At 37.9% G+C, this 17,526-nt stretch overlaps 1 protein-coding gene across 1 annotated transcript; it reads left to right on the top strand.

The window, feature by feature from the left end:
- Nucleotides 1–3,258: 3,258 nt before the first annotated feature.
- LOC138053901 (uncharacterized) lies at nucleotides 3,259–10,307 on the top strand. The gene is made up of 5 exons (XM_068900439.1): nucleotides 3,259–3,462; nucleotides 3,584–3,724; nucleotides 4,731–4,792; nucleotides 5,495–7,823; nucleotides 8,419–10,307. The coding sequence occupies exons 1-5, from the start codon at nucleotides 3,315–3,317 to the stop codon at nucleotides 8,724–8,726; spliced, it is 2,988 nt and encodes a 995-aa protein (XP_068756540.1). The 5' UTR covers nucleotides 3,259–3,314; the 3' UTR covers nucleotides 8,727–10,307.
- The last annotated feature ends 7,219 nt before the right edge of the window (nucleotides 10,308–17,526 follow it).

Genomic DNA, 17,526 nt, shown 5'->3' with positions numbered 1-17,526 from the left:
TATGTTGAAATATAGTATGAACGTAAGCTACTTAAAAAATTACCTGCCGATTGAACAATGGTTCAAGTTTTTAAAAGAATTACTCACACTTCCTTTCCTCTGTACTGCTTGGTGGTATCTCTGCTGTTGTGCAGCTTGTGAACTTCCTCCTAAAAACAGACGACCAAATACAAGCTGTGAAACTGAGAAAAATGTTGTAAACTGATAACGAGGCAAAATTAATTCATGGAAAAGCGTGTGTTATCCTTACTCTATTAACTTTGGCTCCGTAAACTACGTTTGTAAAGTAGACTTGGTTCAGTTAAGACTCGTTTTTCATATGATCGCAGACAATCGCGGATCGTTGAGGAAGTTGCGCGAATTTTGCTGGCCAGTCACTCAGAACGAAGCAATGCAAATGCAAAACAAACGCATATTTACTTTCATAGGCTTAATATGGCTGTTTTTACAGTTCAGCCTTCATTGCAGTAGTGTTCGTTTCAGAGCGCGCAGAAACGAGGCTTGCGAGTCAACATTCGACCAGATATATAGAAGTCAGAAGAGTAAGAGATTTAGCGCGCGAAATGCGAGAAAATTGTTAATAAGTTCCTATCCAGAATTTACGTTTTTCTCAGAAGACAAACTACGGTCGTTGAATGGAAAGCAGCCCTCAATAGTTGCGTACATTTGAGGTTGTTATTTTTTTAAGGTTTCGTCACAGGTTTGATAAGTTCAGGAGTTATTGCTAGAGAGTTTTTGCAGTTAGGGTTATATTGGTATCATCAGCGAACATTCTCAGGGAAGCCTCGCGGAGGCACTTAGGAAGATCGTTAATATACATTAAAAAAAGGAAGGGACTTAATATGCTGCCTTGCGGAACCCCACAAGTAATAATGCGAGGAGATGACAATCTTCCATTTACATTACATCTTTGGGTCCGATTGTGTAGGCGCGATTGAAACCAAATGATAGTTGCCTGGTCGGCCCCAAAGTATGAGATCATGCGGAAAATGATTTCATGGTCGATGGTGTCGAATACCTTTTTAAGGTCAATGAAAACGACTCCATTCAGGAAGCCATTGTCGATGTTAACATACCCGCTATTTGTCGGCTCACAAGCAAAGCTTTGAGGGTTCTATGTAAGGAACGCAACCCTGACTGGTAAGTTGATAGCAGTTTATTATCATTTTAGGAAATGATAAAGTTGGTCATAGACAAGTTTTCCAAGCACTTTTGAGGCTAGCGGGATAACGGAGATCAGGCGATAATTATCTAGGTCTGATTTTAAGCCTTTTGTAAAGATCGATGTCACCGTAGCCAATTTCCATTCAGTTGGATAGATTCCCGTGAGGATTGATTTTGTGAGTATGTCTGTTAGTGAGGGTGCAACAATACTAGCTGCCATTTTTAATAACTTACTAGGGATCTTGTCAAGTTCAGTGGTTTTCTTTTCATCGACTTTTTCAACAGGTTGAGAACAATGTCGACACTCGGAGTTTTTAGAGAAAACGAATTATCGGAGGGCGACAACAATGATGGAAAATAACAAAGGAAAACCGCAATATATAGAAAATCGCAGACACCGCTGGTTGAAAATAATTTACCTCAAAATCGATAGCTTGAAAAAATCAGAATAATCATTGTTAGAATAGGACTACGTGCGTTTGGTTTGAGAACCTAATGTAGAAAAAATTAAGGTTAAAAAAAAAGAACGCTTTTTTAATTCAAAACTACATCCAAGAAGCATCAAAATGATGTTTATGTCATTGTCATAGCATAAATACTGGCAAAACAAGAACGTTATAAAAAAAAACTGACACCTGGAAAGTATGACGAAACTTTAACACATCCATATACCATTACTCGAAAAAAACGAAAGAAACAGCCAAGAAGCAAGAAATCACAATGACCTTCGATAAGAACTTCTTGTGTTGACCCGAAAGCCAGACTTTTAAGACTTGGGCTCAACTGTAGAAACGCATCCCATGAGATGCGGCAATCACAGTCACGTTTTCTAGAAACAAAAGCTTCCGCGACCGTTTGGCGCTGCTCTAACATAAAACGTACAGAAACAGGAAGTGAACGTTTCGCATGCCTGGTCAGTGGTCTCTCCCACGTTCTCAAACTAATCGTCTCTACTAGTCAAAAAATACTTAACAATAGAAATGAGGTGGTGTGAAGACAAGTTAAACAGCAAAACAGTTGACTTCCGGTTGCCATCATCGCGCGCCTAAGCTCTCTATATTTCCTCCGACTAAAATGTGCAATAAAAACTTTGCTTTGCGATTGTTTGCGATCATATGAAAACGTTCTTTGCAATCTTTTGAGATCTGCAATCCGCGATCGTTTGCGATCTTATGGAAACCAAGATTTAGGCTGTGCTTCCATAACAAAAGTGTCAGCTGCATTTTTAATCAAAAAAAATTTCTCACCTGGGTAACAACGCCAAAGGATCACAGATTTGAATTTTTAACTTACGTTTTAAGATCTAAAACAGATTTTAGCCCTAAAGCCTTGAAAATGTAATCATTTACCATTTTTACTCAACGACGCGATCATGTCGGCTTAGCGGTAAACCTTTCATTTTAAGTTGGAACGATCTAAGTTGGAATCAATGAGACTGATTGCGTGCAGCGTGACCCAACACCGGTTTCCGGTGTTTCGAAGTTACTGAGCCATTCATTACGATAACAAGTATACTTACTTGAACGACAAGAGATGATTTAGGCCTCTTTCTCTTTTTCGCGCGTCCATTACCACTGCTAGACTCATCAGCGTCTTCCAGATCGGTGCGTGATAAAGTCTTCACTTTGTCGTCAAGGGCATTTACTTTGTCTGTCAGCTTTTCGATCCGCTCGTTTGAACTTTTCACGGACTGTAGAAGTTCCTCTACGGTTCTTTGGCAGGCTGCAAGACCAGCGATTACTTGTTGCATCGTTTCCCGGTTCTCCCGTGAGGACAATGGAGTAGAGTCGCTAGACCGGTTAGCAGAACTTGACGAAGATCGATTCAATCTGTTGTTAATAGAACTTGCTCTCGAACTCGAACTGCTCGAACAGGTCGGAGTTGAAGGCGCTGAATAAAAATTGCTAGCTCTACCGCGGTTTAACGAGCTGAAAGTTTGAGACATGTTTGCGAAATCAAACAAGACTACGATAGGAGCACGCTTAACTGAAAAATACGGTTTCGTGATAAATCCGTAATACCATTGATTTCCCGCCACAAGCCCATCATTCAAAGCTGCCGCTTCAGCTATGTAGCCAGGCCTCCCTACCTCTGTTTATTCCAACTTTTCTTCTCGATGTCATTTACAGTGTAACTTAGAAAAGTGATTAATGGCTCCTACATGTAACAAGTCTCCCGCGAATGATAAAAGTGCACATAGTTCGACAACGAAAAAGCGATTGTGCGAACATTGTGATCGTTTAGTCTCAATCCGGACTTACAATGCACACAAACGAAGGAAGACAACAGTGATAACAGGTAAAGCGCATGTCTTATATTGATCAACAAAGTGTTGTTTGTGTTTGATCTGCTCTCCCATCTATAAAAGCTGCGGCTGTATTTAACCAGATTTAACATTAAGCTTATTTTTCGCTTATAGATACACCCAATGTATTGCAAAGGCAAGATATCGATTGCCATTCTGATTCAAGTGACCTGGAATTTCACTATTCAAGTGATGAATACCCTGAATCCCCTGCAAAATTTGCTGGGCTCTCCACTGAAAATCCAGAAGACCTCGGTAAGCTTTTCATCAGCATATATAAGCTTGAGTTTTCTGCTTTCTAAGTATACATGAATTATCATGCAGGTAGACAATGAAAGTAATTAGAATTACCATGTAGAGAGTATATTTTGGTACTGCAGCTGAGGGTTTTCACTAGTCAGACTGATGGAAAAAGATTAAAATTATTTATATTCATCTTTTCGATTGCATGTATTGGTTTCATTCATTAATTTTGCCTGATACATTGTATAAACCTGGTAAACAAAAACATACAAGAAAGTTACTGTCTCTGGAAAGCAAAGGAAAGGAACTTTAGGTGTCTAGTTGTTTTAGTGCTGGAGCACTAATTGAGGATACCATAAACTGAAATTAATTTTTTGTTCCTTTTTTTTTGGGGGGGGGGGGCGCCCCCAGGGGAAACGAGAGTACCCGGAGAAAACCTCTTGGTGCAGAGTAGAGAACCAACAAACTAAACGCATGACTCTAGGAATGGAACCAGGGCCACGTTGGTGGGAGACGAGTGCTCTCACCACTGCGCCATCCCTGCACCCCCAAACTGAAAAGTCATGGAAGTGCCACTGCTACTTGTTGAAATTATAAAAACTGAAAGCAGTGAAACAATTTGATGGACTTAAAGTCGCAATCAATTGCAGAATCGATTTTATTCTTTGAATGATTTAATCAATTGAGGATGGCGTTCAATAATCAATGACCATCGAAATCACAAAAAATAACAAATTAAATTATTCACCAATTATCAACATCATTGTATTCTTTGATATGGGTGAGCATTGATTGTCATCTGAGTTTCATTGATTGTCAAAGCTTTAATATCTGAATAAAATTATTATCTGCGGTGTATGTATAAGTGCTTATAATAATTTTTTGCTAGTAATAACGGAAGGTTGAGTGCATGTGAGATGGCGACTCCGGAATCAAAACATTTGGTCCCTCTTGTTCACTCAAAATTATTTGACTAGAATATGAGAATTTATGTCCTATTTATTAATTTTTATGTTAGATGTGTCAGTGGATGATTGTAATTCTGCTGCCGAGTCAACAGACAGTGTGGAAGACTTTTATGTAAGTCAACCTTACATTTACTTATTTCTTTATTGATTGATTTTAAAGAAGGATGTTTCATATATTGATGGTTCTTGCACAGCTGCAATAGTTGATACATCCAAAGTCAATTTTGCCCTTTTGATTTTTAGCTCTGGTTACAGTTTGGCTTTAAGTATAGCTTTAATTTACTATGTAAATTATTGTGATTGGCTGCTGATGTTTGACTTGAGTGCATTTCCTTTTAACTCATCAAGTCAATGCAAAACCAGTCACAAAATTTGTATGTGGAGAATATATGTACAGTGTATGCCCTTGTATGTATTATGGAAGCTACAGTATGAATTGAGAATGATTCGAACTTACCTCAATAGAAGTATAGCTGGTTTGGATAAAAACATAGTGTACAGTGTAGAAGAAAAAAATGGTGTCTAACGTGGCTGAAGTCACGCTCATAATAATTATTTTTGTCAAGATCCGTTGCTATTTGAATGTGGATGAAAAAAATAAAACAAGGGTAAAATTTGTCAACCAAAATTAGTCTGGCAACCTAAAATTGTTTGGTTAGTCACCATTTGGTTTCTTTTAAAGAAGAAAATTAATTTCAGACCCTGGCCCAAGTTAAATATTAATTAAGGACAGCAAAATATTTGGGTCATAAATTATGCATTTTTTAGTTTCTAGTTTAGTTATTGAACATCTTTTATTGAACATTTGTCCCAGGAAGAAACTGATGATGAGGCAGAATTGCAGTTTGAAAACCTGATGACGTCATCTGATGAGGATAATGCTGCTAATGAGAATGAGTCTGTGCTATCCAAGAAATCATCTTTATTGAGCACTTCACTCATCAAACTTGTAATTATTTTCATTATGACTTGGAAAATCATGCATAACTTACCAGATGCTGCAGTGAGCACTTTGTTTTGTTTTTTGAAAAGGCTGCTGGAACTTTTCTCAAGGTTGCTTCATTGTAGTAAACTCAAACAAATATCAGACCTGCTGCCTAAGTCACTGTATATGGTAAGGAACGTTTTAGGAGTAAATAGGGATGACTTTGAAAAGTTCATTGTTTGTCCAAAGTGCAGTTCATGTTACAAACCTGAGGAATGTGTACGTACTCTGGTAAATGGAAGAAAGAAGGGTGAGCGTTGCAGTTTTGTAGAGTTTCCACGCCATCCACAAAGAGCTCAGAGAAAACCATGTGGAGCATCTCTATTTAAAACTACACGTTCAAAACATGGAGAGCTGACTTTAAAAGCAAAGAGGGTTTTCTGCTACCGTTCAGTGAAGAAAACCCTTCAAGAATTCCTTAAACGGCCTGGATTTGCTGATAAATGTGAGCAGTATAAAAAGCACCCTCGGGATATCAACCTTCTTGGAGATGTGTATGATGGAAGGGTCTGGAAAAATTTCAAGAATGGAAAAGGAGAGCCTTTCTTTGATGCCCCTAACACTTTCGGATGTATGTTGAATCTTGATTGGTTTCAGCCATACAAGGATTCTGTATACAGTGTTGGGGTGATTTATTTAAGTTTTCTGAACTTGCCACCACAGGAAAGAAATAAAGAAGAAAACATTGCAGTTGTAGGGATTATTCCTGGCCCACAGGAACCAAGCAGAGATGTGAATCCATTTTTGGACCCTCTGGTGAATGAGCTATTGGACTTCTGGGATGGCGTTTGGTTGGATTGCCCCTCAACTGGACCCAAATTTTGTCAGCTAGCTGTACTTTGTGTCAGCTGTGACATTCCTGCATCTCGCAAACTTTGTGGTTTCTTAGGATTCTCTGCAAGAAAAGGTTGCAACAAGTGTACCAAGGAGTTTCATAGAAGATCATTTGGAGAGAAACAAGATTTCTCAGGATTCGATCGAGATAGCTGGAATTTGCGTACTAACACTGAGCATAGAGAGCATGTATGGAGGGTACGAAACACAGTAACATCAAAGAAAGGAGGTGACACAAAGGAGAGTGCCTATGGTGTGCGATTCTCATCCTTGATTTACCTTCCATATTTTGATTTTATTTCTTTTGTTGTCATTGATCCTATGCACAACTTGATGCTGGGCACAACAAGAAAAATGCTTAAGGTGTGGAAAGAGTTAAACTTGCTGGATGAAAAAGACTTTAAAGTGCTTCAAAAGCGAGTAAACAAGCTCAAAGTTCCTTCTAGTATTGGAAGAATTCCATCAAAGATTGCATCCAGCTTTAAAGGCTTTACTGCTGACCAGTTTAAGAACTGGGCATTGGTATTTTCAACCTTTGCTCTAAAGGACGTTTTACCAGATAGACATCTCCAATGCTGGAAATTATTTGTGAAGGCTTGTCACATACTGTGTTCAACAGTTATCAACACTTCTGAAGTAAAACTTGCAGATGAGCTCCTCGTCAAGTTTTGCAGAACTGTTGAAGACTTGTATGGTACATCTGTTGTGACGCCAAACATGCATCTTCATTGCCATTTATGTGAATGCATTCTTGACTTTGGTCCTGTCTATGGCTTCTGGTGTTTTTCGTTTGAACGTTACAATGGCATTTTGGGTGCTATGCATGTGAACAACCACCAGATTGAAGTGCAACTTATGAGAAAATTTATTGAGCGGCAGCAAGTAAGGAACATGTCTTGGCCAATTGAGTTTGTTGGATTTAAAGAGATGTTAGTGTCTGTAGACAGCGGCTCATTGGCAATGACAAAGAAGAAGGCAATGACGCCAGATGAGTACAGAAAGAGTATCCAGCTTAAAGCTAGTACTGGAACAGACCTTTTTCATTTGTCTTTCCTTGACAACCATTTCATTCGAGTGTCGTCTCCAGTCAAGGAAATTTACATGAGTGATAGTGAAGTTGAATCCTTGACAAAAATGTACACTTTTCTGCATAAAGAAGACTGTATTGTTTATGTTCCCAAATTGTGTTGCCAGTTCTCTCAGCTGCAGCTGTACGATCAGAAACTTGACTCCCGGTATTCACGAAGTGAACGATCTGCTTGTATAATGGCTCGATGGTATGGTTCCAGTGGATTAGACACAACTTCAGAAGATCTAAGGCCAGGTGGGTTTCTGTGATAAGTGAAGGTATTATACTGCTCTCTAGTCTTGCATGCTTTGTACAATAAAAGTATGATTGAAAACCTCTCAAAGAAGGTTTCTGAATTATTTCGTTTATTCTTGAACCTTTATCATATCAAAGTGCATGTTCTTTTTGTTTGTTTTGATTTTACGTTTACTTTTATATTGTCTAGTTTATTTTCTTTTGAACCTTTGGATTGGGAATATTGTTACAGTGTAGTTTACTTTTGATTAAAGGTGAAGAAATGCACGAACAGTGTCATTATAATATATTCTAAATAGGTTTTTTTTTTTCACTGTTGAAGTAACAAAGTCATAAACTTGCAGGTTTGTGACCATTATTGACAGTACTATCACATCAGTAAATTTAAGTCATATTAATTGTGAAAAAATACAGTTTTGAAAGTCCAGGTAGATAGGCTCATTTCTCTTTTTTAGAACTGTTATAAATACATGTAATTCATTGGCACAAAAGTGATTTGTAAGGGAAACCAAACTAGAAAATGATACAGTGTAGCCTATTAGTTCTTATCAAAATAATGTACCTACCATACCAATATTTTTTCTTTCTTTTGCAGGGATTATACAATACTTCTTCAAACACACTGTGACTGTCCAGTCCTCTAATGGTGCAACTTTGGACCTCCCATACACCTTTGCTTGTGTTCACTGGTATAAAGTTCATCCACATGCAAGGTTTTATTTTGGTTTACCAATTCAAGTGTGTCTGCCCTCATTTGAAGCTGAATCAGTGGCAGCTTTCATTCCTGTCTCAAGAATTGATAGTGTTTGTGTTGTAGCTGAGTTAAATTATAACTTAAGAACTCCTAATGGTAAAGAAAACATTGTTGTAGTAGTTCCTCTTAATGTTAAGTCACACTTGTGAAGGATTTGGTTAGTAATGCCTTTGTATTTTCTTCATTAAATCCCAAGGGTTTTCAAAGAAATCTTGGTTGCACTCATGCAATTTGAAGACTTTCACAAATGCCATATACGTGGGTTTTATTTTCATTACTTGTGAAATACTAGAGCTCAACAGAAAGTAATCCACAAATAATTCTTTAGATATACTGTAATTATATGTATCACTCATTTGCAAAAACTAAAGGTGAAAGTATAAAATAAGAAAAAATTGTCTTAACATCCAAATAGGCTTTACAATTATTGCATGTTTTTGTTAATGATTTTGGTAGGCTGCTGGGCATCCTAAAATGGTTCTCATTATACCTTATTATTTTTATTATCTTTCCCCTTCCCCTTCTCCTTGCCCATAACCTTAGCTGTGAAGTACTCCACTGGATTTTAAATTGTCAGTGACAATAGATACCCAATGATTGCCAGATTTTTTTCTGGTTTTTAGTTAGCTTTTTTTTGCTAATGTTGTTCATACTGTAGAAATATTTTGCTTCATAAGACTTATTTAGCAGAGCATCTCTGACTGTTCTGTTATACAATACTGCATTAACCATTGCATAACACTAGATTTCTTTGTTATCAAGAACCGGTTATTGCAAGATATATATTAAGCCCGGCATACCCAACCAATGATAATAAGTCATCGATTACTACACTATAAAATCGATATAATCGATAATCATCAATCGATTTATATAAATTTGTCTTATTAATGGCTGAAAATCGATAGTCACAATTGAAGATCTCTTAATTGCTATTGATATCTATTGATCAATTGTAATTGGCAGCCAATTATTTATGATCGATAAAAATCGACGAAAGTCCATAGTCAAGTCACTTTAATCTTCCTCTTAATATTGATTTTCATTGATTGGGCAGGCTGGGATTAAGAAAGAAAATGGTTTATGGTTATAAGCGGCTATTTCCGCCTTAATTGTTACCTGGTAAATATACAAATGGGGTAGTCATGGTGACACAACTGAACCCACAATACAGCAAACCCCTGCATATAAGAACCTCCTAGGCTTACAAAAGAACCTTTTTATCCCAAAAAATGAAAAAGGTTTTTATGTTAGAAAATGACCATGAAATTTCATGCGACCGGAACAGCGACTTTGATTTGTCATGTCAATTTTGAGAATTGTGGCCTCTATAGGCCACTTCGGAAAATACAATAATACTCTTTGTTTGACCCCCAAATTTTGAATAAGCATTGTTTTTGTTTTCTCGTGGGACCATTGTAAGTCCCAAGAGAAAGTGGAAACAATGCTTATGCAAAATTTAGGGGGACAAACAAAGAATATTATGGTATTTTCCGAAGTGGTCTATTGACCTAGTCAGCTAACTCAATGTTGTACCCAATTCAGACCCCTTGGGAATGGAACTTCCAGGTATTTCCATATCATTAAAATATGAATGCTACATTATAATGCAAGGAGATGCTTCCGTGAAGCATACACTGGGTTGCCTGTGGTACGTTACAGAAAATTAGAATTGTGTGGTATTGAACTACAGCATTCCAGTCTCTGAAGAATAACAAATAAAAGAGAAGCGAGAAACATTGGCTTCTGGGCTGACATGTTGATAATTTTGAAGTTCCCTCACAACTTCTTTTCACCACAAGTTTAAGCGTGCCCTCTGAGCATCTGACAGCTTTGTAATACCAAAGTTCACTGAAGTTAACGCTGTTCGACGGGATTAGTATCTGGATGGGAGACCAAAACAATATACCCCTAATAAAACAGAAGCATCGGACCGAAAATACTATTAACGCTAACAAATGCAAAGTCAGCAAGGTACAGATTTTGTTGGCTTGCTTTATGCAAAACAAGAACATCATTCTAAGAGCTTATTCTACGCAAAAAGTAGGTTCTGAAGGTAATTTTGAGAGTGGAAATCAAGGTTACGCGGCAGACGGCAAATACAAACTCACGATTTAATTCAGTTAACACACCAGAAAGACGCTAACCTCATTTTGACAAGAAAATGCTTTACTATTGCATAAAAGCTATCCAGTTAAGCTCGCATATCATAAAACATAATGAATTCATAAAGGCCACATTTTCCAGGGAACAATTTTTTGAAACAAACAACATATTTGCTATTAGAGGCAAAAACCCCTTCTATTTCATTACGTGCGGGAAGAGAAGAAACTCAGTCGTGTCAAATATGCGCAATATTGCAACAAACTAAATTTCAGGGTCAAACCGTTTACATGGAGAACCTTTTCATTGAATAATGAAGCACAAAATACACGACAAGCTTTCTTTCAAATAATTCTTGGCTGTCACATTTCCAATTTTTTTTTTTTACCTGAAGACTGTGACGAGTTGATCACAGATCCACGTAAGGTGTTCGATTCGTTCTCTGTCTTTGTTGAACCCATAAGTTATCAGAGAATTTTCCATTTCGGTTTCAGTGTTCTACATAACAGCACACTTGGTAAAACATTATTTTAGAAATACAGCTCACTTTGATTTCGGCTCGACGGGCGATAGATTGTTGTCGAAGTCCATTACTCGTCGCTTTTGAGATTCCTGGTGTTGGTTTTTCACCACCTGCCTAGTTTATCCAACTGACTTTCCATTATTGAGCTCCAAAAGGGTATATTTTGTTTAAAGATCCACTAAAACGCCATTCGCGTTACATAACTTTCGACGCCATTGCAGGTTACACGGGTTTTTTGCCACATTATCGGGTAACATTCTTGCAAATTTCAGTGAAAAAAAGGATGAAAACTCGCTGTAAACGTGCGCCTCATTCGATGAAATTTGCATTTGAGTGTTGAGAAATAGTCATTTGGGGACAGCTTCTAATTAGAGATATTTATTGATAAAGTCGTTTTTCCTTTCTAACTTTGTCTAGAAGAAACCTTTTTTCGCAAACTTTTGTTATTAAAAAAAACTCTATGAGGTGTACCTGGTTAATCATTCTACTGTGTCCACCAGAGAAATCTACGCATTTCCACTTCCCTCTCTATCCTAAGAAAATACGAGCAGAAGGTTCTATGCAAAAAGACACCACTTAGCAGGGGAGTGACAGGGAAGACTTTTATCGACACGGAAAAAGAAAAAAAAAACACCCAACAAATGCCACTCACTTTCCGACTGGGATTGCCGTACTGGCAACCCAGTAAATAGCATACACAAACAATCTTAACCCCGGTAGATTTGTCTTGGGTACAAGGTTGAGTTAGGCCCCGTTGAGACGCCGTACTTCACATGAGTCGAATCGAATTCGAATTTAGACCGAACCAAATTAATTAATCGCGGTTGAAATGATTCGGACGCCGAACTTAATTTCGCCGAAATTAATTCACAGAAGCATACTATGACTGAAGAAAATTGCAAAGTTGTAATAATTTCTGCATTTGAGTCAGCTCATGTGAAGTACGGGGTCTGGATCAAAGCCGCTCCACGACCGTAATTCACGGCTAAGCCAGGCGAGGTAAAACTGCTTAGCCGATCCGAATTAGACCGGCCGTTCTAAATTGATTCAGACTCCTTACTTCACATGAACTTAATTCAATGAATTCGATTCGGCTCATGTGAAGTACGGGGTCTGAGCCGGACCTTAGCCGATTTGGTCCATTGTTTGATTGCAAATAGTCCTTCAGGCTTCGCAAGCCCATACATTTTAGATGTTACCGTTTTATATTATGATTTCATGTCTACAACATTGTGGACATACATTTAAAGAACGAAATAAGCTGTAGTTTTGCTTTGTGGTTATTACTCTAAGTATGCGGAACTTTTGATAGAGTAGATATCTTTTGTGGAAACAAGAACCAATTTAAGAACTTAGATAGCCTAAAACAACTGTAAATGCCATTTTTATAACAATCTATTTAGGCTAACTTGGAAAAATATAGGTTGTTATATGCAGGTGTTTACTGTATCTCAAAAGTTTCAAAAAGGATTCCACTTTTCCATGAAAGTAGCACTTCATATTGTCGTTTTCCAATTACAAGTCAGCTTACAGTGATAAAGGCCGAATAATCCCGGAATACGAAAAAACACGGCAACAACGATGGCTTTCTTGTATTCTGTTCTTTTTACTGTCGTGGACCGTTTATTTTTCTTACTGAAGAATCATTAAAAAAAGGATTAGGAAAACCTCTTTTCAATGCGCTTGCGTTGCATGTTTACAAAGGTTTACCGGAGCTTGGGTACAGTAACAGCACGAGCGGTCAGACTTCACGAGATTTGTTCAAACCAATTTACTCACCGAACACAATCAGACTCAATCCGTTGGGTTCGGTTGTCGAGCTAATGGTTCTCAAACTAATGGATTGAGTTCGATTGGTTCGGAAATCGAACTCTCTCAGTGTTCGATTTCGCTCGATTGCCGAACTCAATCGAACTCAATCCACTGATTGATTTCGATTGAGTTCGATTTCCGACTGTTCGATTTACTATGCCGGGCACAAATGACCAAACTGACCAGCTAAACAAACCGCCTCAATTGACATAACTAATTGACTGAATTTTTGTTTTTGTTTTTATCTGGAAATAGCCTTTCAATACTTTCGGTCAAAGGCAATAACGACAGATTGTATATGACATCCGAAATGCTGTGTGCGCTATATAATCGGCAAATGGGTCGCAATTTGATGAATTCGCAAGAGGTTGTTCGATATTTATTACAATGGAAATGTCTGGGTTTTAAAAGAGCGAAACCACAACAGTCTAACAATATGTTAGTCTATCCCTTTCAAATCAAACTTTAACTGGCAGAATTTCACTTTCCCGTTAAATGCATATCAAATGCAAATGGTAGCAAAGGTGTGCAATAAAGTAAGTAATTGAGTAGGTCTACTGTTTGGCGGTCTCCTGGGGCCGTGCCTCCAGTGGCATGAGGCTATTCAGTCAAACTTTCAACAAACAAAGCATTTTTAGCAAGCCCAGGGTTGTGAGCGAATGTTATATTATGAGCCAATGCGTGTTTATTATCGTCATCAACCAGCCAGAGTTAATTTCGCTTTTGTTTCGCTTTTCTTTCGCCTCCGATTATCGCTTGAAGTAACAGGCTAAAAAAGCAAATGGTCTCGCAATATTTGTGGCAGAAACTCGGCATCTCCTAGCTAGGTCGTCGTCACGCATCGTAGCCGATTTCTTATTAACGTAGAAGAAAAATAACATTAGAATAACAATAACTCGCTAAGCATGCGCTGTTGCTTTCGGATTACCAGCGGTAACCACAATGATGGAAAACCACTAGTCGGTGTAAATAAATAGATCTTATAAGATAATCTCCCAATAAGATCGGTAAGAGGCCTCTTCTGAGGGTTCCAAGGTTTGCATCAAATACGCGGCAGCGTTAAATGGGTTTGGGCCCGGTGCTATTCCTCCCATGCAACTGATCCTAGGAGCATTCCTCTCTCAAGCTTTGCGAAATTGGTGAGTTGCGCCACCACGTAGGTCGGTGAGATGTCAGGAATGTACCGGTTTTTTTTTTTTTTTTTTGTGATGACAAATTATCATTTAAGTATATATTTAACTGCCACAGATGACTAACCTGGGTCAAATGGCCCAACTGATAAATAACTTGGTTTGCGGATGTGGATTATGCCTAGGGAGTCTTTATACGTAGCGTACGGAATAATATCATTCAGTATACGACGTCCTTATACTAAGTGTACGGAATAACTATACTTGTAATATACGATGTCCTTATACTTTATGTAAGTAATAAGAAGATGAAGTATATGATGTCTTTATACTTACTATGCGGAAAAGCTACACTTAAGTGTGGAATACGATGTCCTTGTACTATCCTTATATATTCTTTGCATACCTAACAACTATATGGTGTATACGACCTCCTTATACTAAGTGTACGGAAAAAAACTACCCATAGTATACGGTATATCCTTATGCTTAGTGTACGAAATACTTAGTGTATAAGATGTTCTTATACTTTGTATACGGTAATGTATAATCAGCAGTATACACTTGAGTCATGCCGACGTTGTCAGCAATTTTGCAGAAACTATTGCGTTAGGTAACTTTGAGGGGTTAGGAGTATCGTATTCTTTAAAAAGATCAAGTTAAACTTTTCATTCAAAGTATTTTGATCTGATTGTATAAGTAACCTTACACATTGTGTACTGGTAAGTATAATTTGCAGTACACATGTGTGTAAGCTATAACAGTATACTGATACTTATACAGTCCTTATACATATTAATCCTTCTACATCAGTATATCTCTCCGTATACGTGATGTATAAGGCTTTATTATACCCCCGTATATTGGACATTTCATGCAGTGCGAATAGTTTCTCCTTTTTTCAAACAAATAAACATATTCAGTCCTAAGATATAGTTAGGGTAATCATATCACAACGAAATTTGGCCAGGGTATTAAGTACCCATCATAGATTTCTCACATTATATTTTGCTCCAAAATAACGTTACCATGGCAACGATATTAGGCACTTCTTTGTGCCTTAGAACAAACATATATTGTCTTTTTGAAAAAAAACGGGAAGGTGAAATCTTCCCATTCAGCGTTACCACATAATGTTAGAAATAATCTCTAAAATATTTAAATTCAGCAAAATCTGTAGGCCAGTTTTTCGGAAAAATCAGTTTTTTCGAAACGTGTCTTAGTTGGTTGAGCACCAGGCTGCCATGCGGGAGGTCGTGAGTTCGACTCCGGCCGGACCAACACTCAGGGTCTTTAAATAACTGAGGAGAAAGTGCTGCCTTTGTAGTTACATCCGCAAATGGTTAGACTTTCAACTCTTCTCGGATAAGGACGATAAGCCGGAGGTCCTGTCTCACAAATAACCTCCATGTTCATTAGTTCCCTGTGGGACGTTAAAGAACCCACTCACTATCACTCACTATTCGAGAAGATTAGGGGATGAAGTTCCCGGTGTTGTAGCTGTCCTCTGTGTGTATATGGGTGGAAGGGTATAGCAGGTCCACATCAACTGAATAGCTGCCAAAACTTCAATCTGCTTTAACAAATAAATAACAAACAAACAAACAAACAAACAATGCGTCACCCGCTAATTCGAGTGCACGCGCGAATGGAGCTAGAGGCCAACACAAACAGATTTAAGTGACTATTAAACCGTTTGTGTACAATTTTCGTAATTTTCGTGAATAGGAGATGTCTACTTATATTCCATATATATAGGAATTAGAAGAAAGGTGAGCGAAATTAGCGGTATTTGTCTATTTCTGGTGACCCATTTCTCACAAATACGGACCGAGGTTCGAAAGGGTTTTCAGCTGAGCGCGCGCGCGTAAGCTACACTCGCAATTCGGAAGCTGCTCGCGTCAGCTCATGATTCAAATGGGTCACCAGAAACAAACAAATACCGCTAATTTCGCTCACCCTTCTTCTAATTCCTATACATAAAGAATATAAATAGACCTCTCCTATTCACGAAAACTACGAAAATCCTACACAAACGGTTTAATGGTCACTTAATTAAATCCGTTTGTGTTGGCCTGTAGCTCCACTCGCGCGCGGAATCGAATGCGCGGGTGACACACGCGTAAATGATTATCTTGTACCCCCCTAATTTTTCCTGATTTTGCAACTTTACTCGTTTGTATCTCTGCTTCCGGACAGTGAATTTTTAATTTTTTGCATGTTAGCTTAGATTAATTTTAAACGTTTGTCTTTTAATTTTAAAAAAAAAAATTCGGTTGGTGAAAAAAAATAAGGTTAGACACAAAAACCGAAAAACTGGCCTACAGATTTGTTGAATTTTAAATATTTTAGGGAGTATTTCTAACATTATCTGGTTACGCTGAAGGGGAAAAATTCAAAGTCCCGTTTCTTCAAAACAAGAAACTCAATCGTGTCAAATTACCATGTACTTCAGGTTCAAAACCTTTCCTGAAGAACATTTTCCTTGAATAACAAGAAAATGCTTTACTATTGCCATAAAAACTATCCAGCACACATATCATAAACATGATGAATTCATAAAGGCCACCTTTTCCAGCGAACAATTTTTTGAAACAAACAACATATTTGCTATTATTCCGTGCGTGAGGAGAAAAAACTCAGTCGTGTTAAATAGGCGCAATATTACAACAAACTAAATTTTTAGGATCAAACCGTTTCCATGAAGAACCTTTTCCTTGAATAATGAAGCACAAAATAGACGACAAGCTTTCTTTCAAATAATTCTTTAATTTGCTGTACATTTCCAATTTTTTTAACCTGAAGACTGCGCAGAGTTGATCACAGATCCACTTAAGGTGTTCGATTCGTTCTCTGTCTTTGTTGAACCCATAAGTTACCAGAGAATTTTCCATTTGGTTTCAGTGTTCTACATAACAGCACACTTGGTAAATATTATTTTAGAAATGCAGCTCACTTTGATTTCTGCTCGACGGGCGACAGATTGTTGTCGAAGTCCATTACTCGTCGCTTTTGAGATTCCAGGTGTTGGTTTTCACCGCCTGCGTAGTTTATCCAACTGACTTTCCATTATTGAGCTCCATAAGGGTATATTTTGTTTAAGGATCCAGTAAAACGCCATTCGCGTTACATGACTTTCGACGCCATTGCAGGCTAAGTTAATGATTCTACTGTGTCCTCCAGAGAAATCTACGCAGTTCCACTACCCTCTCGATCCTAAGAAAATACGCGCAGAAGGCTCTATGCACAAACATACCACTTATCAGGGCAGTGACAGGCAAGACTTTTACCGACACGGAAGAAAAAAAAAAACACCGAACAAATGCCACACACCTTTAGACTGGGATTGCCATACGGCAACCCAGTAAAAAGACAACAAAT

This window comes from Montipora capricornis, chromosome 1, assembly GCF_036669925.1.
Source record: "Montipora capricornis isolate CH-2021 chromosome 1, ASM3666992v2, whole genome shotgun sequence".
NCBI lineage: Eukaryota > Metazoa > Cnidaria > Anthozoa > Scleractinia > Acroporidae > Montipora > Montipora capricornis.
Note: the sequence above shows the minus strand (reverse complement) of the source record. Positions and strands in the feature narration are given on the sequence as shown.